General features: G+C 39.4%; 1 protein-coding gene across 1 annotated transcript in view; it reads right to left on the bottom strand.

Moving 5' to 3' along the window:
- zmp:0000000760 (collagen alpha-1(IX) chain) overlaps positions 1-8,129 on the bottom strand; it is a 73,165-nt gene extending 65,036 nt beyond the window's left edge. The window contains exons 1-2 of the mRNA XM_039738340.1: positions 8,013-8,129; positions 3,274-3,375 (exon numbers count right to left, since the gene is read on the bottom strand). Coding sequence (XP_039594274.1) covers positions 3,274-3,352 — 79 coding nt within the window. The 5' untranslated portion in view covers positions 3,353-3,375; positions 8,013-8,129. The remainder of the gene's footprint in view (positions 1-3,273; positions 3,376-8,012) is intronic.
- Positions 8,130-18,902: the final 10,773 nt, after the last annotated feature.

Below are 18,902 nucleotides of genomic sequence, written 5' to 3' on the forward strand. Positions count from 1 at the left end.
GATCAAGCACATCAACCCCACTTAAAAGTGGGAATAGACGAAAAAGAAAATTCCAGTTACTCATACTGCTTAGCAATTAGGCAAAAAGGTACAAGACACTGACCCTCATGTCTATGGTATTCTATAAAGCAATATTTTAAGAATACGTTTCATTTTGGTTTTTTTGTTTCTTTTTCAGCCAAGGCATCTTTCGTCTCACTCGATCATACAGTCTTGCACCAATTTTAAATGTATAGTTGCCATGTGCAAGTCATCAAGGGTCATATTTGGTCTTCCTGACATTGTTCTTTTGAGTGTCATTCCAAAAGACAATACATTTTCTCAATAACTAATAAACTTAACTGGCAAGGCACTATACAGGAGGGAAAATAAGTATTGAACGCGTCAACGTTTTTCTCTGTAAATATATTCACCAAACGTCGGTAACAAGCCAAGTAATCCACACTGTGGAAAGACAGCTCTCGGGCAGAGACAGACAGACAGACAGACACCAAATGTCCTAAAACACACAAGTTTTATTACTTTTCTTCTCACACAATGTACAGTCACCAACAGTTTATCTTCTCTCGCCTCTACTCTCCACCTCACAAGCTCCATCTCCTTCCTCCCAACTCTGGCTCGTCAACAGGAGTGAGGCAGCCCCTTTAATACCACCCCAGATGTGCTCCAGGTGCTTCCTGATAGTTCACTGGTGACACTTCCTGGTGTAACAGAAGTGCCGTATAAGCACCCGGAAGTACTCCGGGTATTCCTGGACCTAGTTCCAGCAGCACTTCCGTTTGTGGCGGAAGTGCTGCATCCCAGGACTCATTAATCTTCTGGGCACCCCCTGGCAGGGGCCACGGGCTCCAACAGGGATGAGCTCCCCAGCTCTGTTTCCGTGGCTCCCCTGAAAACTAGGGCGGCTGACCTCTCATGGTCCAGGGGAGGTATTGTCCCTCTCGTGATCCATCAAGGCATCCTGGTTGGATAGGGACCCCAGCCGCCTGCCACATTACATACAAAGAAATCAAAACATGTAAGCCCATAAATTAAGTTATGTGTAATAAAGAGGAATTTCACAGAGAATAAGTAATGAACACATGAAGAAAATGAGGTGCAAAAAGGCCTGGAAAGGCAAGAAAGCAGCTGAGATCTGTCAATCCTGACAGCCCCTGTCAGTGAAAATGAATATCAACTGGTTTATTCCTAACTGATGGCCTCACATTACCAAGGGGTCACACAAGAAGCATCTCATGATGGGTAAAAGCACAGAGCTCTCTCAAGACCTTCACAAACCTACTGACAGCATTGGTGACAGACGTATTTCTGAACTTCTGAATGTGCCAGTGAGCCCCGTTAATCCGCAAGTAGAAAGAACATCATGTCACCATAAACCGGCCACGACCAGCTGCTCCTCGCAAGATTTCTGAGTCAAAAGAATAATCAGAAGAGTTGTCCAAGAGCCAAGGACCACACGCCGAGAGCCTTAGAAAGACCTGCAATTAGCAGGTCCAGTAAGTAATGCACTCCACCGCCATGGCCTCTATGAACGCTCACCGTACAAGACTCCACTGGTGAAGAAAAAGCACGTTGAAGCTCATTGAAAGTTTGCTGCACAATATTTGGACAAGCCAATGAAATACTTGGAGAGTAGAGTCTGGTCAGAGGACAGCAAAATTGAACTCTTTGGATGTCATTGCACACACCATGTTTGGAGGAGAAATGGCGCTGCACATCACCCCAAAAACACCAACAGTGAAGTTTGGAGGTGGGAACATCATGAAATGGAGAATGGAGAAATGTAGCACTCTTGATAAGAATCTGCTGCCATCTACCAGGATGCTGAAGATGAAACAAGGGGGGACATTTCAGCAAGACACACAACCAAGGAATCTCTCAGTTGGTGTCAGAGAAAAAAAATAAAGAAGCTGCTCAAATGGCCCAGTCAGTCGCCCGACTTGAATCATAATTGAAAATCTATGGAAAGAACTGAAGATCAGAGTTGATAGAACATGCCACTGGAGCCTTCCAGACTTGAAGACGGTTTGTGTGGAGGAATGAGTCCAAATCCCACCTGAATGTAGTCGACTCATTTCTCCATACAGGAGGCATCTTGAAGCTGTCATTACCAACAAAGGCTTTTCTACTAAGTATAAAATACATTTCAGTAAGCACGTTCAATGCTTATTCCCTGTGTCATTCCACTTTATTACACATTATTTATTGACTTATTTGTTTTGATTTCTTTGTATGTTTGGATTACCGACGTCTGGTAAAAATTTTATACCAATAGCCCCATTACAAATATATCTACTTTGAAAAACGTTGATGCGTTCAATACTTATTTTCCCCGCTGTATAACTGCACTATAAATACTGACTAGCAACACTCGAGGTGCTGGATGCATCATAAAAATACTACTCGGTCAAATGTGTATCTCTCTATGTATTAGTCCAGGGGTCCTCAATCACAGTCCTGGAGGGCCGCAGTGGTTGCAGCCTATTAGTTTCCTAACTAGAAAACAGTCCATGCTGATAATGAAACTTGCTATTGAACTATTTATCTTATTAATGCTTGCATTCAATCCGAGAGCAATTTGAATTGCACTGTAGAGTTTCCTTCTGTGAGAACCTCATCCAAGTGTTTTGTGGACCAGAATGGATTTGAACTTAATGGTCCTTCCAATTCCCCTCTCATTCAATTCTAAATATTTTTTATCACAGATACTTAGCACGTTAGCTGGAGAGCTGCTGGTTTATTGGTTATCTGCATCTCATTATTAATTAATGTCTGATTAAGAAAATGGGCAACAATTAAAACTTATATGCAGCTAATAAAATCTAAAATAGGCAATTAAGGGTTCTGAATGGTAACAGGCAAGAGAACTAAAATGAAGCCCAAAAAACATATTGCTTTAGTAGTAAATAAAAGAGTTCTAATTAAGATATTGATTGAAGTGAAAACCTGCAGCCGGAGCAGACCTCCAGGACTGTAATTGAGGACCCCCGATCTACAAAGGAACCCAAATTTGTCTTTGATGAATAAAGGCACTAACAAGGCATGGAGTTAAACATCAACTTTCATTATCAGCAAGGTCTGAGTTCTAATTAGGACACAGGCTGGAATGAAAGCCTGTAGCCACTGCAGCCCTCCAGGACCGTGATTGAGGACCTCTGTATTAATCAATTGAAGCAAAAATATATTTTAGCTAGATATTTTATGGTGATCCATTTTATACCACAGTCCTAGCACAGCACACACAAAACTGGCCATTCCAGATGTTGTACTTACTTGGCAGCTCCTGACATCTTATAAGGCCAAGCAATGCCAACAGGACAGAGTAAACAATGGCTGGGGTATCCATGTTCATTTTGTATCAGCTTTTATACACACCTGGACATACAAGAGAAATACAGGAATTAGGAAATATATAGACAGTTTTAAAACAACCTTATGGTCTGATTACAAAGAGCATCTGATAGCTAGATACAAAGGCAAAAAAGTGTATTAATGGTACTGCAAACAAGACAAGGCTAGAATGTTTCTAGCTCCATTAAACACACAAAAATATTTTTTTGTTTTATAAAAACAGAATCATAGTGTAACATAATACTCCTTCTGTTTGCCATTTGTTGCCAAATAAGATATGAGCAAGAAATATATAAAGAGAGATCTGTTTTAGTTTATGCAGGAATTCAAACACAAGGAATAACAAGGGCCAAATAATAGAACACTATTGTACTCATCCCTCCTTAATCCCAGTGACTATATTTATTGTAAGAACATGCGAATATAAGAAATTTGAGAAGCGAGAGGAAACCATTCAGTCCATCAATCCCATTTGTTTAGTTAATAGCCAAGTTATCCAAATACCTCATTCAGATTCTTAAAGGCTGTCAAGGATTCTGCTTCAACTCAATGTCTCGGTAGTTTCTTTCAGAGTCCCCAACTTTTTGCATAAAGATGTACTTCCTGGTTTTATTTTTAAATGCACTTTCCACTGATGTCTTCGAGTACAGGATTCACCCTTAAGCCAAAAAAATGTTGGCTGTACAGTAATACGGGGAAGCTTATGTGTCAATATAAAATAAGGGTCTTTCAAAATTACTTTTACTTATCAGATGTGTGTTCTTTTCAGAGGTCTTATTCAAAATGCTCATTCAAATTCAAAGTTCAGGCCTACAGAGGTTCTCCAAATTTCCTAGTTACAATCCGTAATTCATAGGACAGCATAGACAGTAATAGATTTTAACTGTTTGAAAAGCTGAGGAAAGGCCACAATTTGAGAGAGATAGATAGATGATGTAGTTGGCAAGATTAAATATCTGTCTATCTAATCCTGCCAACTACATCATCTATCTATCTATATCTATCTATCTATCTATTATATAGTGCCTTTCATATATATATATATATATATATATATATATATATATATATATATATATTTGTTCCCAGGAGAAAAATGTGATTTTTTTATAGAAGCTCTTTAAATAAATAAAATGATAAATAGGTAGATAAGTAAATATATGCCTCCTCTTGGTGAATAAAATGCTTCCTCTTAGTGTTTCCTTCAAAATAAAAATCAAAGTAAGAATCAAATTACATTTATTACATAACTTGCATTAAAGAATACATGCAATGTTCTTAATATATCATTTTTCATCATGTATAACTGCAAAACTTTGATTCACTGGGAACTGCAGAAGGGTTAATTTGACAGGATGAGAGGAGTGGGCAGCATAAACAGAACTTCTCCTACAGCACCTTCTGTTAAGAATGTTGCCAATCATTCTCATCTGCGCTACCCCCAGGTGGACTGTTACTCACCTTCACGAAATCATCTTTAAAGTTAACCTATGTCTCTGATATTGTAAAGAACAGACTTAATGCTTAAGAACAGAAACTCAACTCTAAACATGGATTCATTTAAGTGAGCAACCCCGACCGAAGTGAATGGCTTTATTCAAGACTACCTTGCACTATTACATCATAAAGTGTTACACATGATGAATATTCAGTATGCAAACAGCACTGTCTAGGTTTAGACCCACAATTTAATTGTAAAATTCACAGAATAGCGCTATAAACATTTACCATTAAACTGTAATTTTAGTGGCTCATACTTTGAAAATATAATATCCGTCTATCAATTTACATGAACTCACAGCAGTCCCGTTGAAGGAGCACACTCTGGCAGTATCAGATAAGAGGAGATAACCAGTCCTTATTAACAGACATACAAAACCACACCCACTTATACAGTATATTCAAGTTTTGTATCTATCTATCTATATATATATATATATATAACACACACAAATACATATGACTTTATATAAACTCGCATAAATACAAAACTTAAGACATTCTTACAATCATTACTGTTCACCATGTTACCAAAAATTAAATAAAGTTCATGTAAATGGTACATAAAAAGGAATATAACCTTTAATATGTTAATAATCATTAAAAAAATTCTAATATAATGGATTATTTAAATGACGTAATTTAGCAGCGCACCCACACCTGATCAAAGATTAATGGAATCAAATGCACTTGTTTGATTTATTTATTTATTATTTATTTATTTATTTATTTACTGTACATATTTATTTATTCATTTTCATTATTTTAGTTAGGAAAGGGATAAATTATCCTGATTCATAGTCTAAATGCAATCAACCACCAAGGAAACATACTATATATATATATATATATATATATATATATATATATATATATATATATATATATATATATATATATATATATATATATATATATAATACATTTAACCATTCATTTCTAAGCTTCTTTAATGTAGACTATTGGTAGCAGGTACTTATCTCAGCAGCAATGTGCAAAAGGCAGGTCCCACAATAATTATGAAGCTATTCAATCACATATAAACAATATTGTAGTCAATATATATATAATATACAATGTGCTGTAGCAATTTCTGGAAAATACGGGGATGAACTGAAAAGGCCTTTAAGGTGAAACAGAGTTAACCTTCTTTCAATAGGTGCTGGTCCCACTGAATTATTTTTTCAAGGATCTGTATAGGCTATTTATTTCTTTATTTGCTTTATACTTCCATTAATAGGATTCTCCCATGCATGACAGACTAGAAAATATATATCATGTGTGTATGTAAGAATGTATCATACTGAGTATCTAATTTAACTGTTATATTTGTGAATGGAAACAGGGCTCTACATAAATAAATAAATATATATATATATATATATATATATATATATATATATATATATATATATATATATATATATATAATTAAATCAGTTTCCATTTTCAACAGACAAAAATGCGCAATTAGCAAAACATTTTCCTTTAAATATTCTGCATTTATGCATTGAATATTTTAAGTTGGATGAAACAATATTCGCATTTTTTACTTAGTGTAAAAGATCAATATTAGTTTTACCACTCACATCTTACTGTTAAATACCGTTCTGTGTCTGCATTTCTCAGCTTCATGGCAATGTAACTGTCCGAGGTTCTGACTTCTGTGAGTTTATTGTATTCGGGGGTTGACGGTAGGGTGCTGGATTTTTACATTTTTCTGCTGAAAATGCATAATTAAGTTAAGTGCCGGTAAATTAAATGTTTTAATGGTGCCATAACATACTAATATTATACAGTATATATTACCTTTTAAATCAAGCGATACATTAATGGAAGTGGTATCTAAGGCGGACATTTCTTATACTTTGAAAGCTAACGAAAAAACGCTGCATATTCTCACATATGTCTCAATATCCAGAAGGTTGCCCCCCAAAGGCACAATGTTAAGTACTGTACAATACAACACTCATAAATCGGCGCACAGAATTGAGAGGACGGCCCATCTTGGCAGCCTCGGGAGTGAGGCAGGATCCAGCCTAGGACGGGGCGCCACACCATCAAAGTCTTCTCCTTCACAAATGTCAGATTTAGAAAAGCGAGTCCATTTCAAATCTCAAATTTTAGGATGCTACAGACAGAGGGCTCCATCTACTAAGACAGCGAATATCAAATTATGCAAATGCAAATAAATAAACAACTAATAAATACACAAATATTTACACATTACAGGTCCTGGATTTTAAAGGATTTTTCGTTTAGCCGCGTACACGAAAATAAACTGCTGTCATTTATCAAAATGGCTTTTCAGTTTTTGCATTTAAATTTATAATTAAATAAGACTACGCTTAAAATGTTCCAACAATACTGTCTAGATCAAAGTCTTTCAACATATTTTACTTTGTTTTGGGCTACCGTTTTCTTTTTAATAAAGGAATCTCTAGAAATAATAAGAGTGCATGGGGTATCCGTCATTTCCGACGCGGTCACGGGGTTGGTATAGCAGAAGAGCCGAACACTGAGCCACTTTAACCTGTTCAATTTGGTGAGGTGGGCGATTCGGTCTATTTAATTTAAAAAGCCTCCTTTATATGGTATTTTGTTTAACAGATTTTTTTTTTTTTTTGCTTTTTTTACACTACACTTTTAAAACTAACAATGTTTCCTGTAATAAAGGCACGTGCAACGAAAAAACGAAATGAATAAATACAGACGGTCAATCGGTCTATTGTATAAATCAGCGGTGAGTCTTCCTCTGAAAGAACACATCGTAGTCACGGGCAGGGTTTCACATTGTAATTCATTATAAAACATTTTCTTTTCGTTTGTTTTTCGTTTTTTAATGATATATGACTATAAATGTTGCGTTTAGTTAGTAATGATAATATATTTTCTCATCCTAACCATTTTATATGTAATAACAACAACGCGACATGCAATTAAACTTCCCCCCTTCATTATTTACTATTATTTCTGCACACGAATTGTGTCCATAAATACATCTAATGTATTATATACTTTAATACATTACAGACACCTCAGATACACTTCCAAAAACAGAACATTTTTTCCTCGATGGCCCAATCGAAACACTTGAAACAGGTGCACCGCATCCACGAGCGACAAAAATGGGAAATACAAGTTAAAGGAGATTGACTTACATATTCTGGGGGAATCAGGCAGCGGCGAATGTTTGCGAGTTAGTCGGGAGCACCTCGGTTAGACACAGTATTAAAGTGTCATCCCTACTGACAGCCAAAAACTCGCTCCTCACAGCGCCGGCGCTCACTGGCGTGTCCTCCTCAAGCACCGCGTCGCCTTCGGCGCCAATGGGCTCGCGCTTCTCTTCATTGGCCAGCAACGCCCGCGCGACGCTCTGATTGGCTCATCATCCCTCGGTAGCTATTTCGAGGAAGCAGCAGGTAAAGAACAATAAAAATAAACTCGGATTTAATTTTCGAAGCTATCGACTCTTTATTTTCTTTCAAAGAAATTAAAACATGTTTTATGTAAATCAATGTTCATGGCAAAAAATATGCTATATAATTTCAGTGCAATGTTAAGGTGATCTTACACTAACTTAATTCACGTTATGTTTATTTTTCATGTAGATGAATATCAGAATATAATAATTTTATTGTGACAAAAATTGTAAAACAAAAAACAACTCACCGAGTGATTGGTAGCGTTTTAATTATTAGGATCATTTGCACTCGGAGCAGACGCACTGTCACAATTTAAACTTTCTGTCGCCTTACTCTTGAATCTTCGATTTACAAACTATTTATTTAACATTACATTTTGTTGCTTTATTTTTATTCCAAGTGCCCGTTAAGCAGACACCTGCAGTTTAACAGGATTCAATACTATCATCATTAAAATTATTACAAACTTAAATGGAGCAGATTCACACTGTTCAGTAGAGCTAATACTGTTTCGTTTTGATGCCGCACTATGGCTGCAGAGATCAGGCTTCGAGTTCACTGCACTGTCTGTGCGGAGTCTGTATATTCTACCAGCGCCTGTCTCAGCTTTTCTCTTTTGTACATGTCATAGTATTTCTTTATACAAATGGTCCCTAATGATTCTCATGAAATTGTGCACCACTGCATAGAATAGAATACTGTGTTCATAAGAATTACTTACTGTATGACTGCTTTGAATTCACTTCAGCAGCTTTTTTGGGGTGGCCCTCTAGACTCGAAAACCCTCTTTTTTTATGCCATTCTTGGACCATATGTCCATCCATCCATTATCCATCCCGCTATATCCCAACCACAGGGGTCTGCTGAAGCCAATCCCAGCCAATACAGGGCGCAAGGCAGGAAACAAACCCCAGGCAGGGCACCAGCCCAGCACAGGGCACATACACACACCTGGCACACACTGGAGACAATTTAGGATTGCCAATGCACCTAACCTGCTTGTCTTTGGACTGTGGTAGGAAACCCACGCAGACACGGGGAGAACATGCAAACTCCACGCAGGGAGGACCCGGGAAGCGAACGCAGGTCTTCATACTGCGAGGCAGCAGAGCTACCTACTGCGCCACCGTGCCCATAAGTTGTGTAGGAAATTACACTCTTGTGTTAAAGAGTAAACCAATCTGAAAAAATTAATAGAAAGAGTTAATGTTGTGCAGATGCCACATCAGCGGACTTTAGGGCTCACCCCCTACTGGGAAACGAGATGTCAAAGTTCGAAAAAATGGGGATCGGTAATTTACGCCTGTGGGATGTCGTTTTGTGCTATTTTGAAACTCCTGATAGCAAAAATGATAATACCTTTGATATCGAATTCTTTACGGTGGTCCTAGATCTCTAAGAGCCACTCCCAGAAGTCTAAAAATGACAAATATCAAACATAAATAAACATGTGGGGTACCATTGTGGATTATTTCAAAGTCGGTATAAATATAATGTTATTTTTGATCCTTTGAATTCTAGACCTCTGTCGACCTCGATAAGAGGGAGAAAAATGATACATTTCTATTACAATCGAGAATATTTAGACTTTGAACATTTAACTTAAAGCACACATTTTGATATGTGAAATATCTAACACAACATTTATGTATTTAATGTAAAAAGGCAAAGTTTTGTAGTTCAAATGAATGGCTGGTTTAAAACCAATGAAGTCCTAATATATTTTATTGCACAAAATAATTTGATTTTTTCCTACTTCCTCTACTTCCTTTTTAATTTCTTTTTCTCCTTTAAATGTTTTTATTTTTTGAATCTATCTATCTATGAGTTATATAGTGCCTTTCACATCTATCTATCTATCATATAGTGCCTTTCATTATCTATCTATCTATCTATCTATCTATCTATCTATCTATCTATCTATCTATCTATCTATCATATAGTGACTTTCATATCTATCTATCTATCTATCTATCTATCTATCTATCTATCTATCTATCTATTTATCTATCTATCTATCTATCTATCATGTATTTGATCTCCAAACTATCTATCTATCTATCTATCTATCTATCTATCTATCTATCTATCTATCTATCTATCTAGTATATAGTGCCTTTCATATCTATCTATCTATCTATCTATCTATCTATCTATCTATCTATCTATCTATCTATCTATCTATCTATCTATCTATCTATCTATCTATCTATCTATCTATCTATCTATCTATCTATCATATAGTGCCGTATCTAGTGATATGCCATGGATAAGTGGGTTTGTAACATGGCTGGATGTTTGAAATTACCTCAAAACAATTGTTTCTTTGTGTTTTTGTGAATGGAGCACTGCATGTTATTGACTGTATTTCCCAGGTTTCACTGATCACCTTCTTTTTATTTTATTTGAAACTGGTTTTAGTACAACATAAACATTCCATTCCATTTTTTCGGAGTGCTTTTCAGAAGATGTAGTATGTCGCAGGCAAATTCAACCTTTTAAGCAAACATTCCTTTAAGGGGAAGCTGATGTCATGAGGGTAGCGCGCAGTAACGGAGCGATCACACCAGCAATATCAGATCAAATTTGGACAAGCAAGTAAAGGGGGGACCTCGTTGTCTTGTGCACTTTTCTTCCCCGGGGTTGTCACTTGTGTCCCTTACTGTAGACTGCACTCCCGAATTGCATTACCTGCCACAACTACACTGTGCTGTTTGGGTTTAGCAGGCACCTTCAAAATACCAAAGGGACTGTTCACATAAGCCACTGTGCCTTCTGTGCTGACAGGATAAATGAGGCCATGTTTTAGTTGAAATAGTTGGCGTCAGAGAACCTTTTATTTAGGGAGCAGTTTTCTGTAGCTTATAGAATTGGTTTAAATTAGACAAACTTTATTAATCGCATGAAGAAATTCAGAATTACACAGTATGATAATTGTTTAGCAATATGCAAGAAACATTTGAAATGACATTGGCATAGTGGCAGTGCTGCTGCCTCTCAACTCAGACACCAGGGTTCAAGCCCCGGGTGCTTCATGTGTGGAGTTTGCATGTTCTCCCCATGTCTGATATATTTCCTCCCACAATAGACAAAGACATGCAAATGTGGCGTATAGGTGATCCCTGGAGCTGCGAGATGGCATTTGAGGGGGTACAACAAAGAGAAAGGCCGCATTGCGATTCGTCAAGAGTAAGGTGCCTTGTTTGACTTTATACAAGCGATGTCTTGCATTGTGCCATCATTTTTAGGTCATTTATTAGTCAGTTCTATGACATGAAAGAGTCAAGCATTACACACACAATTGTCACCTGTGAATGAGCCACAGGATTGCGGCTTCCCTCCTGTGTTCATAAAGGTGATTAACTTTTCTTGAAGAGAATGGAATTTGGATTTAGAGAACACCGAAGTCTACTATTGATTTCAGTGCAAGCCCTGATTGTGAAATGTCGCAGATTTTGAGGATTGACATTTTTTTTACCAGGTGGGGGGGGACATCTCTCCTGCTGGTGGTCCTGGCTGTAGAGCAGCAATTTGAACTGTGTGGTGCTTCTATTTTTAAACTGCAGTGCTATCGTGTTACTGTGTTTCATTGCTTAGTGTGGACACTCACTGCTTCATGGGGGTCTCTAGTCCCCCAAACTCCTCGAATGCTGATTGTGTGTCATTTTCTCACAGCGCTTGATGCTTCGTGGGATACCCCAACCCCTCAGAATCGTCAGTCGAGTGTCTGGTGCTGTGATGAATCTGCCACTTCTGATGAGGGGCTCCAGCAGCGTGCGAAGGGACATTCAGACTGCAGCCATTTGTACATTTTGGTGACTTTGATTGTCACATCAGCAGATGCTGCGTTTTCTTCTTTTTTGCAGTGATTGTCCAACAGAGACTATGGTCCTAACAGAGGTGAGTCTTTACATCCAGAGAGAGATAGAAAGGAGTCACAAGTAGGACCACATTATGTTAAATTATAACTGCCAAATGGCTGTCACCTTTGTGTTGTTTGTAATTCATTTCTCATTTATGTAAACCTGGAGCTTCCAAAGCACAGAGGACTGAATACTTTGGCACAGCATTCATTTTGGAGTTTGTCTTCTTCAGTTAAATATCTACAGAAAATGGCTTATTGGGACTTTGGAAACGTATTGTCACAGCAGAAGAGTTCACATTGAAAATACCAAATGGAAAAAATAGGTGTAAGAATCTTTTGTCAGTCAGAAAATTAGGATGACTTAAAGGGGATTGAACACTTTTGCGCCACACTATAGACTCCATTGTACTTAATTCTTCAGTAACAATAGGACTTCAGAGGGTACAGTAGGTGAAAGTCGTTCTGAAGTGGTGGTCTTTCACAAGAGGCCTCATGTAGTGCAGGATCAGCCCCTCATGTAGTGGGACGTAAGGTCCACTGGTCGGTAGTCAGTAGGTGAAGAGGTGCCCACCTGCAATCCACTCTGAACGGGTGGCAAAGAGAGCCACAAAGTTGGTCAGCGCGGGCATTAAGAACTCGAGGAGTGACTCCATTTGTTTTGGTTTTTTTAATTTTATTTTATTGAATTTATTAAAATCAAATCGCATTCCATACAAGCAAGTCAAGTTTTACAAAACTAAGTTCGAAAACAAATCAACCCTAACCCGTAAAAAACAGAGCTAGGCCAACAGAATAAAACTTAAATAAATAAATAGATATAAAAAATAAGGGAAGATAATCCACTTCCTCAATCTAAATGCTTATTCTAAAATGTTATTGATCAGATCCTGCCAGGTTGTGAAAAAGAATTGCACAGATCCTCTAAATGACAATTAGATTTTTTCCAATTTCAGATCTACTCTATACTGTATATACAGTCATATGAAAAACTTTGGGACCCCCTCTCAGCCTGCATAATCACTGACTCTCCTTTGAACATAAAGATGTCAGTGGCGTGTCTTTCATTTCCTAGGAACATCTGAGCACTGCGGTGTTTTCTGAACAAAGATTTTTAGTGACGCAGTATTTAGTTGTAAGAAATGAAATCAAATGTGAAAAACTGGCTGTGCACAAATGTGGGTCCCCTTGTCATTGTGCTGATTTGAATGCCTGTCACTGCTCAGTGCTGATCACTTGGTATGATGAGCTCGTCAAGCCTTGAACTTCATAGACAGGAGTGTCCAATCATGAGTGGTCAAAGGTATTTAAGGTGGTCAACTACAAGTTGTGCTTCCTTCCCTTTGACTCTCCTCTGAAGAGTGACAGACAGCATGGGATCCTCAAAGCAACTCTCCAAAGATCTGAAAACAAAGATTGTCGAGTCTCCTGGTTTAGGGGAAGGACACAAAAAGTGATCTCAGAGGTTTAAACTGTCAGTTTCAACTGTAAGGAATGGAATCAGGAAATGGAAGGCCACAGGCACAGTTCATGTTAAACCAACCCAGCAGGTCTGGTAGGCCAAGAAAAATACAGGAGTGGCATATGAGCAGGATTGTGAGAATGGGGACAGACAACCACAGATCACCTCCAAAGACCTGCAGGAACATCTCGCTGCAGATGGTGTATCTGGACATCGTTCTGCAATTCAGAACATCTGTATGGCAGGGTGATGAGAAAGAAGCCCTTTCTGCACTCACACCACAAACAGAGTCGCTTGTTGTATCAAATGCTCATTTAGACAAGCCAGATTCATTTTGGAACAAAAGTGTTTTGGACTAATGAGACAAAAATTGAGTTATTTGGTCCTAACAAAAGCGATTTGCATGGCAGAAGAAGAACACCGCATTCCAAGAAAAACACCTGCTACCTCCTGTCAAATGTGGTGGAGGTCCCATCATGCTGTGGGGCTGTGTTTCTAATTCAGGGACTGGGGCCCTTGTTAAAGTCGAGGGTCGGATGAATTCAACCCAATATCAACAAATTCTTCAAGATAATGTTCAAGCAACAGTCACAAAGTTGAAGTTCATGCAGGGTTGGATATTCCAACAAGACGATGACCCAAAACACAGTTTGAAATCTACAAAGGCATTCATGCAGAGGGAGAAGTACAATGTTCTGGAATGGCCGTCACAGTCCCCTGACTTGAATATCATCGAAAATCTATGGGATGATTTGAAGCAGGCTGTCCATCAAATTGAACTGAACTGGAGAGATTTTGTATGAAGAATGGTCAGAAATACCTCCATCCAGAGTCCAGACACTCATCACAGGCTATAGGAGGACAGCGTCTGGAGGCTCAAAGGAGCAAAAGGAGGCTCAGCTAAGTATTGATGTCATATCTCTGTTGGGTGCCCACATTTATGCACCTGTCTAATTTTGTTATGATGCATATTTTCTGTTAATCCAATAAATTTAATGTCACTGCTGAAATCCTACTGTGTCCATAAGGCATGTCAGATATTAAAAGGAAGTTGCTACTTTGAAAGCTCAGCCAATGAGAAACATAAATCCAAAGAATTAAGAGGGGATCCCAAACTTTTTCATACGACATATATATACTGTATATATATATATATATATATATGTATATGTATGTGTATATATATATATATATGTATATGTATGTGTATATATATATATGTATATATGTATGTATGTATATATATATATGTATGTATGTGTATATATATATATATATATATATATATATATGTATACAGTGATCCCTCGCTACATCGCGCTTCAACTTTCGCTTCACTCCATCGCGGATTTTAATATGTAAGCATATCTAAAAATATATAACAGGTTTTTTCGCTGGTTCGCGGATTTCTGTGGACAATGGGTCTTTTAATTTAGGTTACATGCTTCCTCAGTTTGTTGGCCCAGTTGATTTCATACAAGGGACGCTATTGGCGGATGGCTTAGAAGCTACCCAATCAGAGCATGTATTACATATTAACTAAAACTCCTCAATAAGATACGATGTGCTTCCCGAGCGGATTGTTTGCTTTTCTCGGTCTTTCTCTGACATTCTCTGCGCCTGACGGAGGGGGTGTGAGCAGAGAGGCTGTTTGCACAGAGGATATGGACGCTACTCTAAGAAATGCCGCTTTATCGTGGTGACCCAAAAAACACGTATTGATTTTTTGATTGTTAGCTTTAATCTCGCGCGCTCTCTCTCTCTGACATTCTCTGCTCCTGACGGTGCTCGTTTGAAGAGAAGATCTGTTTGCATTCTTTTAATTGTGAGAAAGAACTGTCATCTCTGTCTTGTCATGGAGCACAGTTTAAACGTTTGACTAAAGGGTGTTACTTCATGTCTAGAAGGCTCTAATAATGTTAACAATGTGGGAGAGTTTATAAGGGCTTAAAATATATAAAAATAACCATACAAACATATGGTTTCTACTTTGCGGATTTTCACCTATTGCGGTGGGTTCTGGAACGCAACCCCCGCGATCGAGGAGGGATTACTGTATATATATATATATTGTGGAGCCGACCCGGACACAGACAGGCGGACATGTTGTTTCTCAACCACCACACGTTTATTTACAATATTTACAATGGTCACACAGACCCAATTCAGTGCACAATCCCCAAAACACAGTCCTGGCCACAAATGCCTTTCTTCGGGCCTCCTCCACACCTCCTCTGTGCTTCGTCCTTCCGCCTCCCAACTCCAGCGCTGAATGAATGGAGACGGATGAGCCCCAGGTGTTCCCGGCATTCCTCCGTTGGCCACGCCCCAGCGTGGTGGAAGTGTTGGCTGTCCTCCCGGCAGCTCTCCAGGTGCCGTCCTAAGTCTTCCCCCCAGCACTTCCTGGTGTCACAGAAGTGCTGGGGTAACAGGTCCCCAAGGCATTGGGGCACCTCCTGGTGGTGACCACGGGCCCCTACAGGGTGGAGCTTCCATGCCCTGTACCTGTGGCCCCCAGAGCAACCAGGAAGGTGGCCCCCACGTGATCCAGGGTGGGCTCTGACCCTCTTCCAGTCCCTCACGGCGTCCTGGCCGGGTCGTTGCCCCGGCATCCCTGACAATATATATATATCTATAATAATAAAAGGCAAAGCCCTCACTGACTCACTCACTCACTAATTCTCCAACTTCCCATGTAGGTAGAAAGCTGAAATTTGGCAGGCTCATTCCTTACAGCTTATATACAAAAGTTAAGCAGGCTTCATTTCGAAATTCTACGCATAACTTTCATAACGGTCGACAACGTCCGCCATGTTGAACTTTCTTATTTATGGCCCCATCTTCACGAAATTTGGTAGGCGGCTTCCCTGCGCTAACCGAAACCGATGTACGTACTTATTTCAGTAGTATGATGCCACTGTTGTCCACCATATTGAACTTTTCAACGGTCTTTGTTACTTATGGGCCCATCTTCAAGAAATTTGGTACACGGGTTTCCAACGCTAACTGAATCCTCCTTACGTACATATATACGTCCATAGTCTGCAGCTCGGTCACCGTGTGAGGCGGCTTTGGGTCCCCCATCCCAACGCCTCCTACGTTGTTGGCTGCCTGCCTATATAAGGCCGTCTGTCGCTCCGGTCTCTACATTCCCTTTGTTGCTTCGCCACGGGATTCACGTCTCCCTGCTGATAACTGCAGCCTTTTTATTTAATCCACGGCTTCTCCGCTGTTTTATTGTTCGTTTATTACGATTATAGTTATTGTGTAGGTATTTTAGACTTACTTTACATTGTTCAGGTACACATTTCCTTTATCATTCCAACCGTACCCCCATTAACATGTCTATCGAGGTGATCACCATCGATCAAAGAACTGTCACTTACCGAGTGGTTTCCATGCCCGGAGATGGCGCCTGCCTTTTCCATTCTCTGTGTTACGTATTGCACGGCCATATCAGGCTCACTCTTGATATCCATTGTGTCTTATGTATTGAATGACTGGCACAGGTTCAAGGTGTGGACTGATGACGTACAGGAGATAATTAGACTACACAGGAGCACTAGAAGAGTGAAATGCTTAAGGCCTTCACCTGTGGATCTGCATGTGAGTTGATGGCTGCCGCTGAATTGTTCGGTTGTCACTTTCAAGTGTACCAAAATGACCAAATATTTTACACCTTTGGACAACCGCCAGTGCCTCTTAAACATCTTAGATTGACAGGTGACGATTTCAGTAGTGGACACTTTGATGTTTATGAATGTTTAAACTCTCAAAAGCTGGGTGTGATTTTATCGATGAAACTGGTTGTGTGCTTACAACGCTTGACAGATGCTGAATGTCACTTCAACACAAGTCCTACAAATACTGTAGTCATTGAAACAAACCATGAAACTCAAACCGATTATGACAGCAGCAATCCAAGCTGTGAGATTTGAGACAAGATTACTGTTCACATGGCCGACTGTACGTTACATGCTCAAGAGTAAGCTCAGCGCACAGCTTGGTCAGATTACAACCGGAGGGCCGAACTCACAACGTGGCATACAAAGAGATCCTTAACAAATAATTATTGGGATATTTTCCCTCAGTTTACTTTACTTTAAAGGTTTACTTTACTTCTTAATAAAAATTGTAATGCCATACTTTGCCGCTGCGAGGCGCGGGTGTTTTGCTAGTCTATATATGTAGTGCAGCGGAGTGGTAGCTCTGAGACTAGGGATCTGGCCTTTCGGAAGCACATCAGTTTCGTAGTTTTTATGAACCGTTCGAAAGTCCCTTTTCCACATTTTCCTTCTTTGGAATAGCAATGATAGATTGACAGATCAGACAAACGCACTTCGACTGTGAGACCAAAAAAAAAATCCTCTTTCAATTCCACATCCAGCCCATACCTTCCCCAGACTTGAAATCCCTTCTTTAGTCGATATAAATGGGAAGGCTGACTAGATCACTTAGACAGCCGGAGTTTTGCAGTGACTCGCGCGTGTGATCGTGCGTGCGGGATGACCAGCGTGTTAGAAGATTAGAGATCTCAGACTGGCCGACCTGCATGTCAATCAAGTGGCAAATACCACAGGGAGGAGATATGATAGGCTAACGTTTAAAAAAAAAATTTGAATGCAACGCGATCGATCTGCACTATCTTTGTGATCTGCCGGTCAATTGTGATCGACTCATTGGACCACATTGATGGATTGAAGGCCAGAGGTCCACATGACCATCATCATCATCAAATTCTTTCACATGAAGCCTGAAAATCATGAGGACTGATTGAGATCATTGGTCTTAGGGGGGCTGGGTGGTCTCGTGGGCCTCGGACCCCCTGCAGATTTTATTTTTTTTTCTCCAGCCGCCTGGAGTTTTTTAGATTTGTTTTTTCTGTCCTCCCTTTTCATCGGACCTTACTTTTATTCTTTATTAATTAGTAATCCCTAATTCTATTTGATTTGTTTTGTCTTTTGTCTCTTTCTTCATCCTGTAAAGCACTTTGAGCCCATCATTTGTATGAAAATGTGCGCCTGGAGTAAATATTGTTGTTCTTCTCCGACTAAAGCTCTTCTTGCCCGGCTACTCAGTTGAGCCAAGTGGCCAGCTGTAGGGAAATCCCAAACTTCCTCCATTCCCCGATTCCCAAGGCCACTGTGCTCCTGGGAGCCCCCAAAGCTTTCGAAGCGGTGTGATCCCCTTGGACTAACCAATGTCTCCTGGGGGTCTACAGAGAGTTTATTAGACTTCATGATTTGCAGTGTGAATTGTGGGACCCTCTAATCCACAGGCACACGTGGACCTTTCTCAGTGG

This window comes from Polypterus senegalus, chromosome 16 (assembly GCF_016835505.1).
Source record: "Polypterus senegalus isolate Bchr_013 chromosome 16, ASM1683550v1, whole genome shotgun sequence".
NCBI lineage: Eukaryota > Metazoa > Chordata > Cladistia > Polypteriformes > Polypteridae > Polypterus > Polypterus senegalus.